Here is an 18033-nt window from a genome sequence, read left to right on the forward strand (position 1 = left end):
AGGCCAGGAGTGTCAAACATGCAGTTCGGGGGCTGAATCAGGCCTACAGAGGTCTCCTATTAGGCCCCTGAGCAACTGGCTGTCATCTGCTTCCTTTTCCCTATATCTTGCTTCCTTCAGCATAACAGCTTGTTCTGCAAGGCTTGCTCAATTGCACAGGAGCTACAGAGCAAACCCTCTATTTTCTCCATTGGCTGAGGCTCCTTCCCCTCCTGGTCCTCTGAGGAAGGAAGGAAAGAGCCAGAGCTTCCTTTGCCAAGTTCCCTGGATCCCATGGGAGAAATACAAAGAAAGCATCTTTAAGACCAATGAGTGCTAACGTTTTAAGCATGTTTTAAATTTTTTAAATATATATTTTTGTTTGTCTGTGTTCTTTATAAAATTTATATCTCTGCTACCTAATCTTAAATAGGTAAGCACATGGCTCGGCCCATCATGGCTCAGCCCAACCAGGTCTCATTTATGTCAGATCAGGCCCAAATGGGTTTGACACCCCTGCTTTAGGCTGATCCTGATTGGACTAGATGGTCTGTATGGCTCCTTCCAACTCTATGATTCGATGAGGAACAAGACTGCAATCCTAAGAATACTTTCTAAGAATAAGTACTATTGTTTATGATTACTCTCAGAGTTGCACACTTGATCTAGAGTGTTCTTCCCCCTCAGATACATTTTTTGTCCTTTCAGTCTTCTTGAGACTGGACCATGACATAGGTTGTGCGATGTTGACCCTTCCCTTTTCTGTCTGCCCCCTACTGGGACAGGAATGAGATCTGCAAATAAGTCTGGGCTGAGTAAATATTCTAAAGTAAGACCGTGTAATTGCTTCTTCATATATGATGGTTCCAATCCCAAAGAAGGGTAATGCCAAAGAATGTTCGAACTATTGCACCATTGCACTCCTTTCACATGCCAGCAAGGTCATGTTAAAGATCCTACAAGCTAGGCTTCAGCAGTATGTAGATCGGGAACTGCCAGAAGTTCAAGCTGGGTTTTGGAGAGGTAGAAGAACTAGAGATCAAATTGTCAACATTAAATGGATTATGGAGAAAGCACGGGAGTATCAGAAAAACATCTATTTCTGCTTCATTGACTACACTAAAGCCTTTCATTGTGTGGATCACAACAAACTGTGGCAAGTCTTTAAAGAGATGGGAGTACCTGACCACCTCACATGTCTCCTGAGAAACCTGTATAAGGGTTAAGAAGCAACTGTCAGAACAGGATATGAAACAACTGATTGGTTTAGAATAGGAAAAGGCGTTCGACAAGGATGTAATTTATATGCAGAGTACATAATGCAGAATGCTGGCCTGGATGAAGCAGAAGCTGGAATTAAGATTGCCGGGAAAAACATCAACAACCTCAGATATGCAGATGACACCACTCTAATGGCAGAAAGTGAGGACGACCTAAAGAACCTCTTGTTGAGAGTGAAAGAGGAGAGCACAAAAGTAGGCTTGAAACTCAACATCAAAAAAACTAAGATCATGGCATCCAGCCCCATCACACCTTGGCAAATAGAAGGGGAAGACATGGAAGTAGTGACAGACTTCACATTTCTGGGATCCAAGATCACTGCAGATGGTGACTGTAGCCATGAAATTAAAAGACGTTTGCTCCTTGGGAGGACAGCTATGGCGAACCTGGGCAGTATAATAAAAAGTAGAGGCATCACCCTGCCAACAAAAGTCTGTATAGTCAAAGCGATCGTATTCCCAGTAGTAATGTATGGCTGTGAGAGCTGAACCATAAGGAAGTCTGAGCGCAGAAGAATAGATGCTATTGAGATGTGGTGTTGGAGAAGAATCTTGAGTGTCCCTTGGACTGCAAGAAGATCAAATCAGTCAGTCCTAAGGGAAATCAACCCAGGCTGTTCCCTGGAAGGTCAGATGCTGAAGCTGAAGCTCAAATACTTTGGCCGCCAAATGAGAAGGGCGCACTCACTGGAGAAGACCCTGATGCTGGGAAAGACAGGAGGCAAAAGAAGAAGGGGACGGCAAAAGAGGAGATGGCTGGACAGCATTACTGATGTAACTAACATGAATTTGAGCAGACTTTGGAGGATGGTGGAAGACAGGAGGGCCTGGCGTGACTTTGTCCATGGGGTCACAAAGAGTCGGACTCGACTGTGCGACTGAACAACAAATATGATGGTTCACTACTTACATGGATTTATACCAGCTTGAAAATAATGTATACACCTGTACAAAACATTATGAATGTATGATCCTCACACATTATTTTATTAGATGTTTTAGTGGCCCCTCACCCAAAGGCTCTTGTGGCAGCTTACAACATTAAAACCAGTAAGGTAAAAACAACAAAAAATAAATAAGAGTCTTTTTTCTCTCCTTTTAACTTTTCTATTGAGACCTTGGATCATGCCTAACCTTTACTGCCAGCAAATCTCATTAGCTGAAGACCAGAGCAATCCACCATAATATACTATAGTGCTACATATAAGTTAAACCATCCCCTGAAAATTTAATGGCTTTATTTCTCTAGCACCCCTCCTGTTCTTGTTTGGAATGGGCTTTTGTTTTGAATTATACTTCCCTTACAAGTGCACAGCAGCATAGTTGAATGAATATAGTCTTACAGCACAGATCTTTATCCAAGAACAAATACATACCATCTTACGTATTTTTTGTCCACAAATGGAGCTAGGCAAATAGACAGAGCAAGGTAATGTAACAGAGAGGAAGTGCAACAGTATGTTACCTCTTCTTGGAATCCCAGATTTTTTTCTTATTATTCCTTTTTATTAATATAAAGATGGTCAATAAAGAGGAAGGTTGTACATACTTATAAAACAACAAAGACATATTAAGAAACTCCAGGGTCTTACCTGTTGCAAATGCTTTGCCACAACCTGGATGTTCACACTGGTATGGCCGATCTCCTGTGTGCGATCTTTCATGTACCTGTTAAGACAGAGGTGTCAAACTCATTTGTTATGAGGGATGGATCTGACATAAATGTCACTTTGTTGGGCCAGGTCATGTCTGCCATAAAATGTAAAATGAAGTACAAGAGATATAAACTTTATAAAGGAGATTTCAGATGTCAAAAGGCAATAGCGGGCTTGATAGAATTAGGTGTGATATGCAGAGGGGTAGTAGGTATGGGATACCAGCACTGGTAATGAGATAGGAAACCTAGGTCTCAATTCCACCCCATAGGATTCAGTCAAGGAGGATGCAAAGAATAAATGCACATAAGTCCAATATTAGAAACCACAGCATTAAAAAAACAGTGGGAGAACATCCAAAGAGTAGCAGTTCTCTTACAAAGGAATTTCAATGGGAGATTAGAAAGTTGCTAAATTGCAACTGATAATGGAGCTCAAGACAATGCATCCTCCAGATTTTCACTGAGACTTATGTTTCCTGACTCAATACCAATGTGGGCTATTATCATTTGTCATCTGAAATCACTCCACTCCCCAAATTATAAGGACCAATCCAAACATTCTAATTTCTAAAGGTCTTTTTGCAAAAAAATAGATCTAGAGAAATCCAATCTTTTTTAAAACAACTTTTCAGAATAAGCCAGTAATTTCCTCAGTGTACACTGTGCTTCTCAGAAGAATCCATCCATCCATCCATACTCCCTCCCTCCCAAGAAGTTTTTTTCATACAGCCTAAGTATTCTGGTATGCCAACTGGCCAGTAATGGGTTTCTTCTGTCATTTCAGACAGAACTGTTTTAGTAACTCGCTGCTACCAGAATACTTTCACATTTTCAGACAATCCTGCAGCTGTCCCAATGGGTAGGCATGCCTAAGGCATTGCTGACAAAAGCTGCTTCCATCCAGTTTTCAACCCCTCTTTCCAGATCAGAATCACTACCACAAGCTGTGTGAAATGCCCTATAGCGCTTTCAGGAACAATGTTTATTTTTGTGCCGTTCTTTGCCAGACAGTGCGCAATCTCTCCTCTTTTGGGGGGGGGGGGGGAATATTCGTTTAAGAGCACTATGATGCTGAAATGGGACATGCATTTCAATGGGATCCAAGCATCCCAATGGCGGCACTGTTGCACTGTTTTGTTGTTCCATTTCAGTGTCATAGCACTCTTAAACAAACATTTAAAAAAAAGAGGAGAGATCATGTGCCACTCAGTGAAGAAGGGAACAAAAACAACTATCATTCCTGCAAGCTAAAAGGAAAGTGGAACTATGTAAAATGGCACATTTCAGAGACCGGAAGGAAAATCTCTTGTCTGAAATGCCCATCCCTGTACCAGATTACTCCCTGATGACCCACTAATGATTGCTTTCTGGTTTAGAATGGTAAATGTGAAAAGGGCCAAAGTGTGTTTGCACACAAAAACTTATACCTGGAATAAAACGCTACTGGTCTTAAAGCTACCATGGGACTCCAAACTTTGTGTTCTCCCTCTCTCTCTCCCTCTCTCCTCCCTCTCCCTTCCTCCCCAGAACAGGAGTAGCAGCCCTGGAGAAAGAAGAAGACTCTGTGTGTGTGTGTGTGTGAGAGAGAGAGAGAGAGAGAGGTGTGGGGTTCTTAAAGAACTGAGCTTGCCTGAGCCTGCCTTGGCGGGGAGGGCGGGATATAAATAAAAGTTTATTATTATTACTAACATGCTTGCATAAATACAGTGCAAGTACCTTATGGACAGAGGCGTGGGAAATGAGAGCAAAATGCAATTTGGCTGTGCCTGAAACCAAGAATGAAACCTTCTCTGGACAGATCACATTAAAAATAAAATGTGTATCATCAAGGTTACAACAACTTGCTTTTGTCTCATTATGGTAATTGCATCTTTGAGCTGAAATATTTCCTTGCATCTCATAACCAATGGCTGGCCACTTTGAGGATTAAAACAAATCTGAAAAATGAGGCCAGATCCACTCTGAGCCTGCTTGTGGGAAAGGGTGGAATACAAATTAACAAAAATAAATAAAGAAAGAAAAATAAACAGGAGATGAAACCACAGGAGGAGCAGCAAAGACCATACTGAGGGCAGGTGGAATGCAATTTCCTTTCCCTTATAAGTTCTTGGAGCTCTCCTTTATGTGCTATTGTGTGTATTAGCTGAAGTTTTATCACTAGATGCATGCACTCTGAAAATATAATTTAATTAACATGCTTCTATTTGAACTAGAAGTCTGCTTTTCTAGTTGACAATGAAATGGGAACTGATATAAAAAGTCATGATGTTAATTATAAGGTGTATCTTGAAGAACGTGGGCCACACAAAATGCTACATACATCATATATTAAATTTAGAAATTTAAACTACCATCTGTCTGATTTTTCCATACATCTCCAGTACTTTCTGCCCAGTATCTTATTGCAAAGAACAACTAGATTATTTATTTTGTGATTACCTTTAGATGATGTGCAGTGGTGTACAATTTTCCACAGCCATCATAGTCACATCGAAAAGCCTTGTCTCCACTTGGCTGTGATTTAGCTGTCACTCTTGTGCTATGGCTTTGCAAAACAATCTATGAGGAAATGAAGCATCAAGTTAGAGAAGAGCAGCTGGGTTACCAAAAACAAAGGGTTCCTTCCAAAGGGGTTTTTGGTATTGTGTGTGTGCTTGTGTGTGTGTGCATGTTAAAATGCTAAAAACCAAAGTTTACTGTGGAATGAGTTTCAAATTGAAACTGCTTATTCTGTTAGAAAGTACTTAGTCTTATTCAATATTCAGCTAACATACATTTCCACTCATCTTCTGACTAGTGTAAGTGTCCTCATTGGCCATCACACCTGAAGTTATATATAATTTCCTCCTGTAATTTCTGAGCTGAGCATGTCTGTGTTATCTTTGACTCTATCAGTAACAGCTTGCCATTCAGAGACAAGAAAGCGGTGATTAAATTTAACTGGCAAATCAAAAGATACTGAAAACATCATTATCAATGTATCTAATTCTCAACATGGCCCCATCTGGATACTTAAATGCAGAGGATGAGGGCCATGAACAGACAAGAGAGCTCTTTCTACAAACCTGAGGAAAGCCCCAGGTTTGCAGGAAAATTTAAAGATATATATGGGGGCTAACCCCCCCATAGAAGCTGTACCTGTAGCTTTAAGAAATAAATGCCCTCTGTGGTTGTTGGTATGCAACCTCAACAGTACTGCCAGCCTTCAAGCTTCTGTTTCTGTCAGTAAAAGGCAAGGGGGGGGGGGGACAGGGCCCTTTTCAGAGCTGTTCCGTCATTTGAGGAAGGGCCTAGCAATAGGATCCTTGCTCCCATGTGTCTAGCATTACTCACCCAAACCTGGCTGCTTGCTACTGTTCAGCAGCTGCCGCGATGAAAGCCAGTGTGGTGTAGTGATTAGAGTTTCAGACTAGGATGTGGAAGGCCCAAGTACAAATTCCCACTCTGTGGAAGCTTACTAGGTGACTTTGGGTCAGTCACACACTCTCAGCCTAACTTATCTCACAGGATTCTTGTGAGGATAAAATGGATAAGAGAAGAACCATGTAAACTGCTTTGGATCCCCATGGTGGGGAAAGATGGAGTTAGGCTTGCCAGCCCCCAGGTCCTGGCAGAGGATCCCTTGATTTTTCAGGTTCCTTCCTGTGCTAGCCATGATGTGCCTTTCAACCTTGACAGGCTTAAAAGAACTTTGCAAACTGCTTACATTTTGGACTGTGCGTGCCTTTAAATCTCAGCTGGAAGAAAGCTGCATGGGTGGGGTGAGCAAGCAGAGCCACGTCGCTCTTCCCACGTGGGTGAGTGTGTGAACCATATGAGAAAAGAAGAGAAGCCAGTGCAGCCCCTCTGTTTTGCATTAGTTTCAGAAGTCGTGTACTTTAAAATGGAGTAAAACAGAACCTGATTATGGAATAAAGGAAAACTCCACTCCCTAGGCTGCTCTCTTTTCATTTCCCTGTCAGTTTGAAGTTGGTTGAAATATAGCAGATGGTTACACTCAACAACTCCTGTGAGTAAAATGTAAGATCTCAAAAGTGTGTGCTTGTAAATTGCATTTATTTTGGCTGCTTTGTGAGTGTGTATGTGTGTGTTCACTTTCATTTAGTGGAAGTTCAGCTGCTGGGGGATGAGAAAATGAAGTCTGTATTCAGGAGAACTGCACTGCTGCATTTTTATTTATTTTAGGGAATTCCCCAGATTTTTTCTGAGTTGGACCTGGCAACCCTATATGGAGTATCAATGATGTAAATAAATTAAAAATATAGCTGAATATGATATGCAGATAAAAGGTAGATGGAAAGGAGAGCAGGAAGCAGGGAAAGAAGAGAGGATATGAAGGCTGCCAGGAGTAAGGAAAGTCGAAATAGTGTGGAAAGGGGGACACTGAAGTGCCCCCCACAAGTCCACGTGGGTACCCCACAACACAATTCTGCCTGGAGACCAGCACTGTGCAATAGGGACAGAGTTTTCCTGGCTATCAGGGGAAGGAGACAAAGGAAAGGGGGGCAGAAAAAGGTAGGTTGGATGGTGGAAAGGAGATAAGGAAACAGGAAAAAGAGAGAGGCTGTAGCAGCTTTCAGGGAAGGGAAAGGGGATATAGTGGGGAGAATAAGATCCCCCTCCACATGTCTGCTTGTTAAACACTGTAATTGTTCATATACACTTAGTTTAAATAGAATTAGAGAAGACAATTCATCTGGCATCACAGGGCACTCTGAAGAGCAATCACTGATCAATGGAACAAGTCTTCATATAACAACAATAACAGTTCTGAAAAGGGTCCCCATTCCCCCTGCGAGGAACGGGGTTTCCCCCAATATGGGGCCTCCAACCCACCGCCATGGAACTGGGGTGCTTCACTCCCAAAAAGCACCAGCATGCTGCCAAGTGCCCAATGCATTGACGTCACCTGCCAGCAGCCAGATAAGACCTGGCAAACCAAGTTCTGAATTATCAGGAGACTGTACTTTTGCTTGATTGCAAACATTTTCCTAAGATTTGCTAGAATGATTTCTATTATTTATTTGGTTTCCTAGACATCAATTTTTGATGTAATTTTGACAATGAAACATCATATATTTACCTGCAATTCTATGTAGGTATACTTTGGAAGCAAGTCCCATTATGTTCAATAAGTCTGTCTAGAATTGTGCTTTATAAATCATAAATATCATCAAAATATTTTCTGTTAAATGTCTAACATTGCAGCTTGAGCAGTTAACACAGCAAAAGACCCCAAAGCAAGAAATCTGTTCAGCAATATTTTGTCAAGTATATCCCATTATCTTTGCTATGAGCATATGGCCATGCTTACTCTGAAAAGGAATTATGCTACCTGAGATGCATTTATGCAGTTTTCCTTTTGTTCTCTGAAATACTACTGAAGGTCAGATTTAGTATTTAAACAAATACTCTTTTGTATTTGTCTGTGGGCGAAACTCTCTTAAAGAAGAGGCTGAAATTACTACAACTAAGCAATGTGACATCTGTTTTTTCTCATATAACTTTAATGAACATAAGGCCGGCTGAATATACTTAAAATAATAAAATGGAGATAAAATCTGAAGTCTTCTTAAAGACTGCACAATATGTTTATTTAATAAAGCATCGCATCAAGACAGTCATCCAGAACTCCAGAAGCAACTAGATTACATTGTGTGGAAATCCTATGACAAAATTTAATGGGGTAGATAGGTTCTGCGCCCCAACTCAAATGGGGGGGAGGGAGCAGCATCAGCACTAGAGTGTTGTCTTCCCCCACCCAGGGGGGAACTTTGAGGCTGCTTTCGCATCTCTTTGCCTTGTGGAGAGGGATGAAAGCAGCCAATCTGCCTGCCCCTCATTTAAAGACTTCGCTGGTCAGAGTCCTTAAATGTGGAGGGAGGCAGATTGGGAATCTGAGGCTGCTTTCGCCACCTCTCCATGAGGTAAAGAGGTGGGGAAAGAAGCAGGAGATCTGCCCCCCACCCCGTTTAAAGACCCTGGCCGGGAGGCAGATCTGGAATGTGGGGCTGCTCTGCCTCTGCGCTTTGCTGAGAGGTGAGGAAAGAAGCAGCAGATTTGCCTCCCTCCCCATTTAAAGACCATGCTGGCCAGTGGCTGGCAGGGCCTTTAAATGGTGGGGGGAGGTAGATCTGGGAAGTGCGGCTACTTGTTTTGCCACCTCTGTGCCTCGTGAAGTGCAGAGGCAGCGAAAGAAGCAGCAGATCTGCCTCCCTCCCCATTTAAAGACCGCACCGGCCAGCTGGGATCTTTAAATGGGGAGGGAGGCAGATCGGGGCTGCAGGGCTGCTGGTTTGCTCCTCCTCCCAAAAGCATCCGATTTGGCACCCCGCCAGGTGGCACCCAGGGCAAGTGACCCCTTCTGCCCCTCCCCCCAGATCTGGCCCTGCTCAAAGGCTGCAAGCTTGAAAGACTTACTACCATGTGTATGTCTCTCTCATATAACTATGGGATCCAACCCAATACTTATGCATTTAGAAGTATTATGATAAATGGCAGTTTTATCATACAATATTAATTAGGTTTAGATGGTAAGGATGTATGCCATTTTGGTTTCAGTATTTCAAAGTTCAAAACCTTAGTCCCTATATACATTTAGGAAGTCTCTTTATTTTGGAAAGAGCTGATAAAAAACAACATAAAAAAGAAAGATACTTTTTCTAGTATAGAACAGCAAATAATTTAGTATAGAACAACAATTAATTTAGGAGAAAGATGTGAGCAAATGTTATTGGTAATAGTTTTACAAATTTCAACTCTCAACATAATATGGGAAGATCTGTAACTCTAATAAACACTTTAAATGTTTATCTGTGGGTGAAATACAACGGCAATAGTAGTACCATTTGTATTTTATAGCGTCCCGATTAAATAAACGTTAAATATAAATGCTAGCTGTAGTAGGCAGATCAAGCACAAAGGGCATCATTTTATTCAGCCATAGTAAAGTAGGCACTTTTTAAGCTCCAATCTGGATAGTCCAGGCAAGCCTGATCTTGTCAGATCTCAGAAGCTAAGCAAGGTCGACTCTGGCAAGTACTTGGATGGGACACCTCCTTGGAATACCAGAGCTGGAGATGAAGGCAGGCTTTATTTAGTCACCTCAATATCCTCCATGCCCCAGTAGGGGTCAGTCATCAGAGGCTGCCATGACTTCCAAGTGTGCATACAAACACACTTTAAGATAAATACATTAAATAAAATACAAAAATACAACCCCCCCTCAGAGTAGACACTTTTTCATATATTTTTTGTAAAACTTCTTATCCTTTGATTATTTTGCATAATTTTAATAAGAATTACCAAGGGACTTGTAAACAGATTCTGAAAATCTTTTTAGTAACAAGTTAAGTTTGTGTTAGCCAGGCACTGCATGTTAGAGGACAATTTTTCCTCCACACTGCTGGTTCACGACCCACTGGTCATCTTGCATCATCCAGCACAAACTTTTCAATGGTCAACAGAGGAAGAGAGATGTGGGAAACATCCAGAGTATATTTCACTGGTAGTTAGTAAGATGTAATTCAGTGTCTTATGATGAGAATATCCTGTATTTCACTGTGGGGATTTCTGTTGCAATTTACAACAATCTTCTATATCTTACCTGAAATATACGGTACATTTTAATTATTTTATCTAAATGTCCCATTTCCTGTTAAAAGCAACTTTAATGAACTAAGTAAATCCTTTCTGACAGACTATCACTTTTTGCAAGGCATTTTATGCTCATTTATGAACTAACCAGAAAATCTTCCAACTCCATAGACCAAATTTCTGATAAAAGGATATAATAAAGTGCTAAGGCAGACATGCCATAGACAAGTATCTGGAGAGACACACTCTAAGTTTGTCTTCAAAGTAAAACATGTCACTGAATTTTTCACAACAAAAGCAATGATAAGACCATGCAATTTACAACAAACATACATATATAAGAACAAATAGCCCAAGGAAACTGGTGAAGCTTATGCTCTTGTGTTATTGCTGGAGGCTACTGTGTTCCATCAGAAGAAAACTTGTTTGAGACACTAATGAGAAAGGACAGAGATCTTGAAGAAGACACAAAACTGCTTATATTTGAATAGCAAGTCAGGCTCAGGGATCCTTTTCTCCTGTTTAGAAGCTTGTATCTTGTTCAAGAAAAGTCCCAGTGGCTAATGGAAGAAAGGAGGAAAGATCTCTATTCCACTGTTTCCCATTTGCAGGGTCGGGACCCAGTACCGGGCCACGGAAGCCTCACTACCGGGTCACAAGAAAAACCAAAGCTATCGCCACCCCCAGCAAAGCATGACTTCTGCTCTGCTTCCTTCCTCCATCTCTGTGTTGTGCAGAGAAAAGTTCGCCTTGAAGACTGACACAGGCTGCAAAGCCTGAGCTCCATTTGGCTTCCTTCCTTCCCCCATCTCTGTGTTGTGCAGAGAAAAGCTAGCCTTGAAGACTGACACAGGCACAGGCTGCAAAGCCTGAGCTCCATTTGGCTTCCTTCCTTCCCCCTCTCTATGTTGTTCAGAGAGGAGCTGGGCTGCCTCTCCTTCCTTCCCCCCCTCTCCCAGTGTTTGAGAGAAAAGCTGGCATCCACTGGCACTTTAGATCCATGAAGTGTTCTTCAAGGTATGAGCTTTCATGTGCCTTGCATTATGTTCCTTTGGGGAGATTTCCCGGGAGGCCTGGGGGGCAAAGAAGGGTGTTTTTTTTCAGCTGGGAGGGGTGGGGAGTGGGCATTCCAATAGCTATTTTTTTACCAAACGACCCCTGGGCAGAATTATTGCTGGCTGGGGTCATCTGATGGTAAGGCTTTTTTCCCCTTTTTTTCCCCCCTTCTTTCTTTTTCCGTCTGCAAGGGATGCTCTGCCTGTATTCTTGGTGCTGGGGCAGGGGGGAAGCAACAGTGGGAGGGCTTCTAGTGTCCTGGCCCCACTGGTGGACATTCTGCTGCTTCTTGGGCATTGTATGAGAGAATTTTGGACTGGATGGTTCACTGGTCTGATCCAACATGGCTTCTCTTATGTTCTTTCTTTCCATGTCTTTCTTTTCTTTTCCTTCAATTTCATTCTTTCCCTATCTTTCATTCCATTTTTACTGGATGAAACTTTTCTGTTCATCATACTGTTGTTGCAGACATAGGAGCTCCGTCAATGAAAAATTGGCACCACCAGTTGTAGCCAGCTGGCCTTTCTATGAGATTTCTGTGTGAGTGAGTGAAAGTGAGAGGTGTGGGGCAGAAAGAGATTATTGGAGATTACTGCTGTATATCTCAACAGCACTGGAAGTGATGGCACTATGAACGTGGCACCATTTTACTGGTCCTGCTTTTAACAGCTGTCTGACACCAAAATTAAACTCCTCCTGTAGATATTAAAAAGGATGAAAGAAGTTCACTGGCTAAATATCTGCACAACAGGTTGCTTTTAAAGGCATGGGAAACACAGCCAGTAAAAAGCTGCAAGCCCCTCATAAATATCCTTTTTGGGATAACTGCAGAAAAGCTTGTATGAACTTTATATAACTTGAAATTAATTCATTAATTGCAGTACAATTCTCTTTCACAGCAATTTCCCAGTGTTTCAGTCAAGGGAAAGTATGAAAAATAGCCGTCAAAAGATTTTCTTGAAACCAAGCAAGCTTGGTTGTAGCTTGAGGCAGGGTTCCATTAGTAGCAGCTGAAGGAAGGGGCTACTAAATGTGTCAGCATATTTTGAGGTACAGCAGCTGCCAGGGCCCAGTGTGGGTGGTACACAGCACTGGCATTCCTGATAGCAATGGCAACAGCACTTCCAACTGCATACACTGGTCAGTGCTGTTGAGGAAGGGGTGTGTAGCTGGTGCAGGCAATTGAACATGGGCATTAGGAGTGCTTGCAAGCTGGAGAAGAACACACAAACAGACAGGTGCATGCAGGTGTGAGGGTGGAAAGAGAGGACCCTGGGAATGTATGAAAAAGTTGCAGACCACCCACTTTCCACTCCCATTTTGGCTTAGCATGAGTTTCAGAGAGATTTTTCTGAAGACAAAGTTACTTCAGAAGAAGAGGCAGGTTTGGGGGAGTGCCCTGGAAGTGACATCACAGGAAAAGGTGGAGTTTTGGTTCAGTGTGCCCTGGAAGTGACATCACTTGGCCCTTGACCTGGAAGTGACACCACAGGAAATGACATAACTCCTGTCTCCACCCCCAAAGTCTCTTGGCTCCACCCTCGAATTTTAGTGGGCCATGAAGGAGAAGTGTAAAAATAACCGGGTCACGGGAAAGAAAAGTTTGGGAGACCCTGCTCTGTTTCATTCTTCGTATGGTCCTGGGACTACATCTGTAGAACACCTTGTTTGGACTGAAAAGGTTTTTCACCATTCATGGACTGTAACTACATTAATATTTTCTTACTGTTCTACATTATTATATACTTATATGTATGTTTGTTGCAAATTGAATGGTCTTATCATTGCTTTTGTCTTGCGTAGAGATCGCAGTGCCTTGTGTTTTGTTAACTTAATTTTTCACAGCAAAAGCCAATGCAAAAAATATATCAGTTTATTTAAAAAATTTGGTTTGAGTATAATGATTTTTTTAAAAGGAAAAAAACTCATGAATATATTTTCCATACTCTGTTTTTTAAAAATATGGAAACAGAAGACTTTGGAGGAATCTACTTGATAGCCAGGTCTCAGATCTAGTCAGCCTGGTCTCCATCCAGTAAAAAGGTAAAGGTAGTCCCCTGTGCAAGCACCAGTCATTTCCGACTCTGGGGTGACTGCTTTCACAAGAAAATTAATAAGGAAAAAGACAGTATGAACTACAGCATCACTTACACTATATGTTACATACCTGCATTTTTTTATCTTGTTCACTGTCGCCTATCATCCCAGTGCTACTAACATTGTCACTTCCATCAATAGACACCTAAAAAGTAGACAGAAAGAAGCAGAAACACATGTTGAAATATTTTATGTTTCACTCCAGCTGAATTAGAACCAAATGAAATGAAGTTTATGTACAAACAATATATATTGTAATATATGATAAACCATAGCCCATCAAACCTCATAAGAATAACAAAAATTGAGTCACTCTAAATATATTTATTGGTTAGTTGCTCTCACTTTGCTCTTCCATCTGAAAAAAATATCCACCCCTGTCAGCTATTAAGCCAATATAATTTTGTTTTTCAAATATCAAAATCTGTGAAAACAAAAATTGTATTGAGAGAATCAGCTTGATCCTTCAGAACTTTATGACATGGATAGCTTTGCAAGTTAACATGTTTGCATTTACTAGTGACTTCTACACCACTAGTCCACATACTTCAACAAAATTACAAGCATGTCCTCTGGAAGCCATTCCTGAAAAACATTCCAAATTATTTCAACAATGTTCTTCCAGGTCTCCTTTTATCTCAAGAATGGATAAGTTCTATAGTCTTTCATGGTGCAACCATGAATAGAAATTAACAGGAACTTGTGTCTTAGCAACGATCTCAACTGCTCAGTGCATTATAAGAAGACTTAGGAAAGCAAGAACAGCCTTGCTGCATCAGACCAAAGATCCAGTAGTCCAGCATCCTGCTTCCTACAGTGGCCAGACATTAATCTCTAAGAATAAAACAAGGCATGAAGACTTCATGAATAGTCCTCCCCCACCGTTAACCTGCAGCAACTCGTATTCAAAGGCACACTACTTCCAAGCAGGGAAGTTTCATTGAACCATCATGGCAGCTGCTGATCCTCTATGAATTCATCATAAATATGTCATCCATAACGTATCCACTACTTAATTAAGAAAATCAGGAGTAGACTGCAGGAATTTGTATTCCATTACTCAAGTCTCTCCACTCTCACATAAGAACTCCTGGCAACTATGTCTGCATCAACCTTAACCCTAACACTAACCATTTTCCCTCTTAATCAGGCTTACCAATCAGCTTCAAACGGTTAATGATAGAAACCTGGCCAGCATTCATAATTAAAGGTGTAACCCTTAATCAGGACACTAGGCAAAGTAGGGAAGGCAGAAATTCCCACAATTGTGGGAATATTATATAAAGTGTTTCCTTTTCAAATACAAATAGTCTGGCTTTCAGTGTTTTGTGAAAAAATAATTTTCTCCTAATACAAATTTATCTCAGCAGTTTTCAGACCAAGAAAACATACTTTGATCTTAAGATTCTTATGTCACATAATACTAATACTATACAAAATTCAGGTGTGTTCCAAATATACCTTTGCTGCATACTGTTCCAAGGCAGTGATTGTATCTGGGTCGATGGTAGCATCTCCTGTATGAAGACCTGCCACTGTGCCATCAGCCTGAATTGCTAAGATGGTATCTGACTGGGGTACCTGAACTGTATGGTGAATGTAGGCAGTGGTTCCATCTTCCAGCTGCACTGCCTGTAGTGTACTCTGGTCATAATTGTCTGCAAATTATACAGAAACAACATTAAGACACGGAAAAAAGCTGTGAATATTACTTTAAAATTTTGGACACAATTAAGCAATTCATGCTGGAGCATAACCTCTTTTCACTTCCCAATTATGTTTGCATTTTGATGTAGCTGCCTATTCATTTTAATTTGAATTTAGTTTAAATGCTGTCCACTGGTTAAAGTATAAAAACAACTTGACAATTTCTTCATGTTTTACTTAGAACAAGAAGGGCTTGCATAAATTCACTTTACATTTCCTAGAAATACCTTGAGTCAGGGTCCCTGACCATTTTTTTTTTAAACTTATTCACTCTTGTGAAAAAAGCTGAACAGACTCAAATCATTGTGCCCTAGAAAAGTGGGAATATGTTCTACATAAAGATAATCTACATGATAATTAAAGTGCAGAATCTTAGACAGGACCTTGAATAGGGTTTTATACATACTGTATATATTTTGTTAGCTTTGTCATTACTATAGATATCATTGTTCCCTAAGAAGGCAGACTATTTTATGGGCATACATAGACCAGTACTCTCCAGCCAGACATTTTACTCTGGATTGGGAGGCATAACCTGTAACTTTCTAGATATGAAAAATAATATTAGTGGTATGTCTTTGTGAGGAACAGGATGTGCTGCCCAATGCTTGGCAGGCGAGGATGGGTTGGGGAGTAGCCAAGGTAAGATTGGCAGAGAGTGACCACCCAGGATGGTGCCAGTTAAAAGTGTTCCAGGGCCACAATAGTGTTTCACAAATCTGCAATCTGAACTGCTTTGCCCAATAAAACACATGCAACCAAAGTCCAGGTGAGAAGGAAAAAGAATTTATTGCAATAAATTGTGGTGCAGAGTTAAGCCAAGGCCTGCATACCAAGCTGCTCCACCCCTTTCAGGGTGCTCAAAACCTTTTATACCCTTGATGACATGTTGGCACATGTAAGGCCAAGATTCAGATTTCCACCCCAGGTGTATGGCAGGGATGGGGCCAGATTCAGGAGTCTCAGTTCAAGCATTGCCAAGGGGAGGAAATAGGTGGCAGAGAGGAAGAATCAGAATGGAAGGGGGTCAGAAGAGAAGGAGCCTGGTACAGATAGAAGAGGATACCGATAACTGGAGAGAGAAGAGGCTAAAATCATAATTGTGTGCCATCAAATGAAAACTGACTCATGGCAATCCCAGAACCATGGGCTTTTCAAAGCAAGAGGGAGGTGGTTTGCCATTGCCTTTCTCTGCATAGCGACCTGTCTTCCCTGTAGTTCTAAAAACTAACTATGGCTGACCCTGCTTAGCTTCTGGCGAGCTTGGGCTATTCAAGGTACTACAGAAGAGAATATACTAAACATAGTCAAACTTGATATACTGAAAGGGAAATTAAATTATTTTGGTTAGTGTAAAATAGACGATGTCAAAATGTACTTTACCTTTTGAAGTATGATGAATGAAAGCTGTTGTTCCATCTTCAAGCTGAACTGCCTGACCATCTTCTAGACGAAGACTATCTCCTGTGCCAGATAAAGAAAAGATTATTTTACTTACATAATGCATTTATTAATTATGAGATTTGATTTTGTCTACAGACCAGGAAACTGATTCACTTTTTTAACACTTCAAATGATAGCAACATTTTATAAAACTAGTAATAATTAAATCATTTTGTCTCCAAGTCAACAACTTGAAAGTAGTTTTTAAGTATCTGTGTAATATACTTACTACTTTTAGACATGGGAACATGCTGGACATAGGCTGCTGAACCATCTTCCAGCTGAATCACCTGGCCATCCATTAATTTACCATCTGGAATATACGCATACCAAGATTAATGTTTAAAATTCAAAAACAAGCAAGAACGATCAGTGTACAGAAGCAAGTTTTCATTTATATATCAGTATCCATGCAAACTAGGCTTCCCAATCCTCAGGTCCCAGTGGGAGATCCCCAGGTTTTACAGGCTTCCCCACGCCTCCAGCCAGCTGGCTGGCACTTGGAAGCCCCGCCCCCACAGCCACCCTGTACCTCTAGACCTCTGGAAGCTTTAGAAACCTGCAAACAGGTCCAGTTTTAAAGTGTGTGTGTGTGTGTGTGTGTGTGTGCCTTTAAAGTTGAGCTGAAGCAGGAAGTACTTCATGGGGAAGGGTCAGTAGCAGAGCCTGTCAGAGCACAGCCCCTCCGTTTGTTTTGCTTTCGTTTCAGAGCAAGTAAGTGGGTGGGTGTGAGTGGGTGTTAGAGAGATAGAAGCATAACCCATGTACCTTTCAAACCTCCTTGTGGAGGAACCTCTGTGTGTGTGTGTGTGTGTGTGAGAGAGAGAGAGAGAGAGAGAAGCCCCCTGTACTTTTCAGAAATCTTTGCAGAGACAGCAAGGGTGTGTGTGTGTCTCTGTGCTTGTTTTGCATTGTTTTCAGAGACTTTGTATAGGAACCTGTTTATGGGATGGAGGAAAACTCCACCTCTCTCTCTTTTTGTTTGCCAGTGTTAGCCTGAAGAACAGCAATTCCTGTGAGTAAAGCTCCAGTGAAATGCAAGCCTGCAAACTCTGTGCATTTTGGCTGCTTTGTGTGTATTCATTTTCATTTAATAGAATTGCAGCTATTGGACGATGAGGAAATGATGACTATTCAGGTGAACTGCACTGCTGTATTTTTATGTATTTATTTTGGGAATGGGAAAGTCTGGCTCTGCCCCAAAGTCTCCTGGCTCCA

The 18033-nt window shown here is 41.3% G+C and overlaps 1 protein-coding gene across 1 annotated transcript in view; it reads right to left on the reverse strand.

The window, feature by feature from the left end:
- Window positions 1–18033, reverse strand: part of ZNF143 (zinc finger protein 143) — a 70025-nt gene that overhangs the window by 22365 nt on the left and 29627 nt on the right. Inside the window, exons 4-9 of the mRNA XM_060261693.1 lie at window positions 17045–17128; window positions 16756–16836; window positions 15127–15323; window positions 13736–13810; window positions 5356–5475; window positions 2852–2927 (exon numbers count right to left, since the gene is read on the reverse strand). Coding sequence (XP_060117676.1) covers window positions 2852–2927; window positions 5356–5475; window positions 13736–13810; window positions 15127–15323; window positions 16756–16836; window positions 17045–17128 — 633 coding nt within the window. The remainder of the gene's footprint in view (window positions 1–2851; window positions 2928–5355; window positions 5476–13735; window positions 13811–15126; window positions 15324–16755; window positions 16837–17044; window positions 17129–18033) is intronic.

This window comes from Heteronotia binoei, chromosome 21 (genome assembly GCF_032191835.1).
Source record: "Heteronotia binoei isolate CCM8104 ecotype False Entrance Well chromosome 21, APGP_CSIRO_Hbin_v1, whole genome shotgun sequence".
Lineage (NCBI taxonomy): Eukaryota > Metazoa > Chordata > Lepidosauria > Squamata > Gekkonidae > Heteronotia > Heteronotia binoei.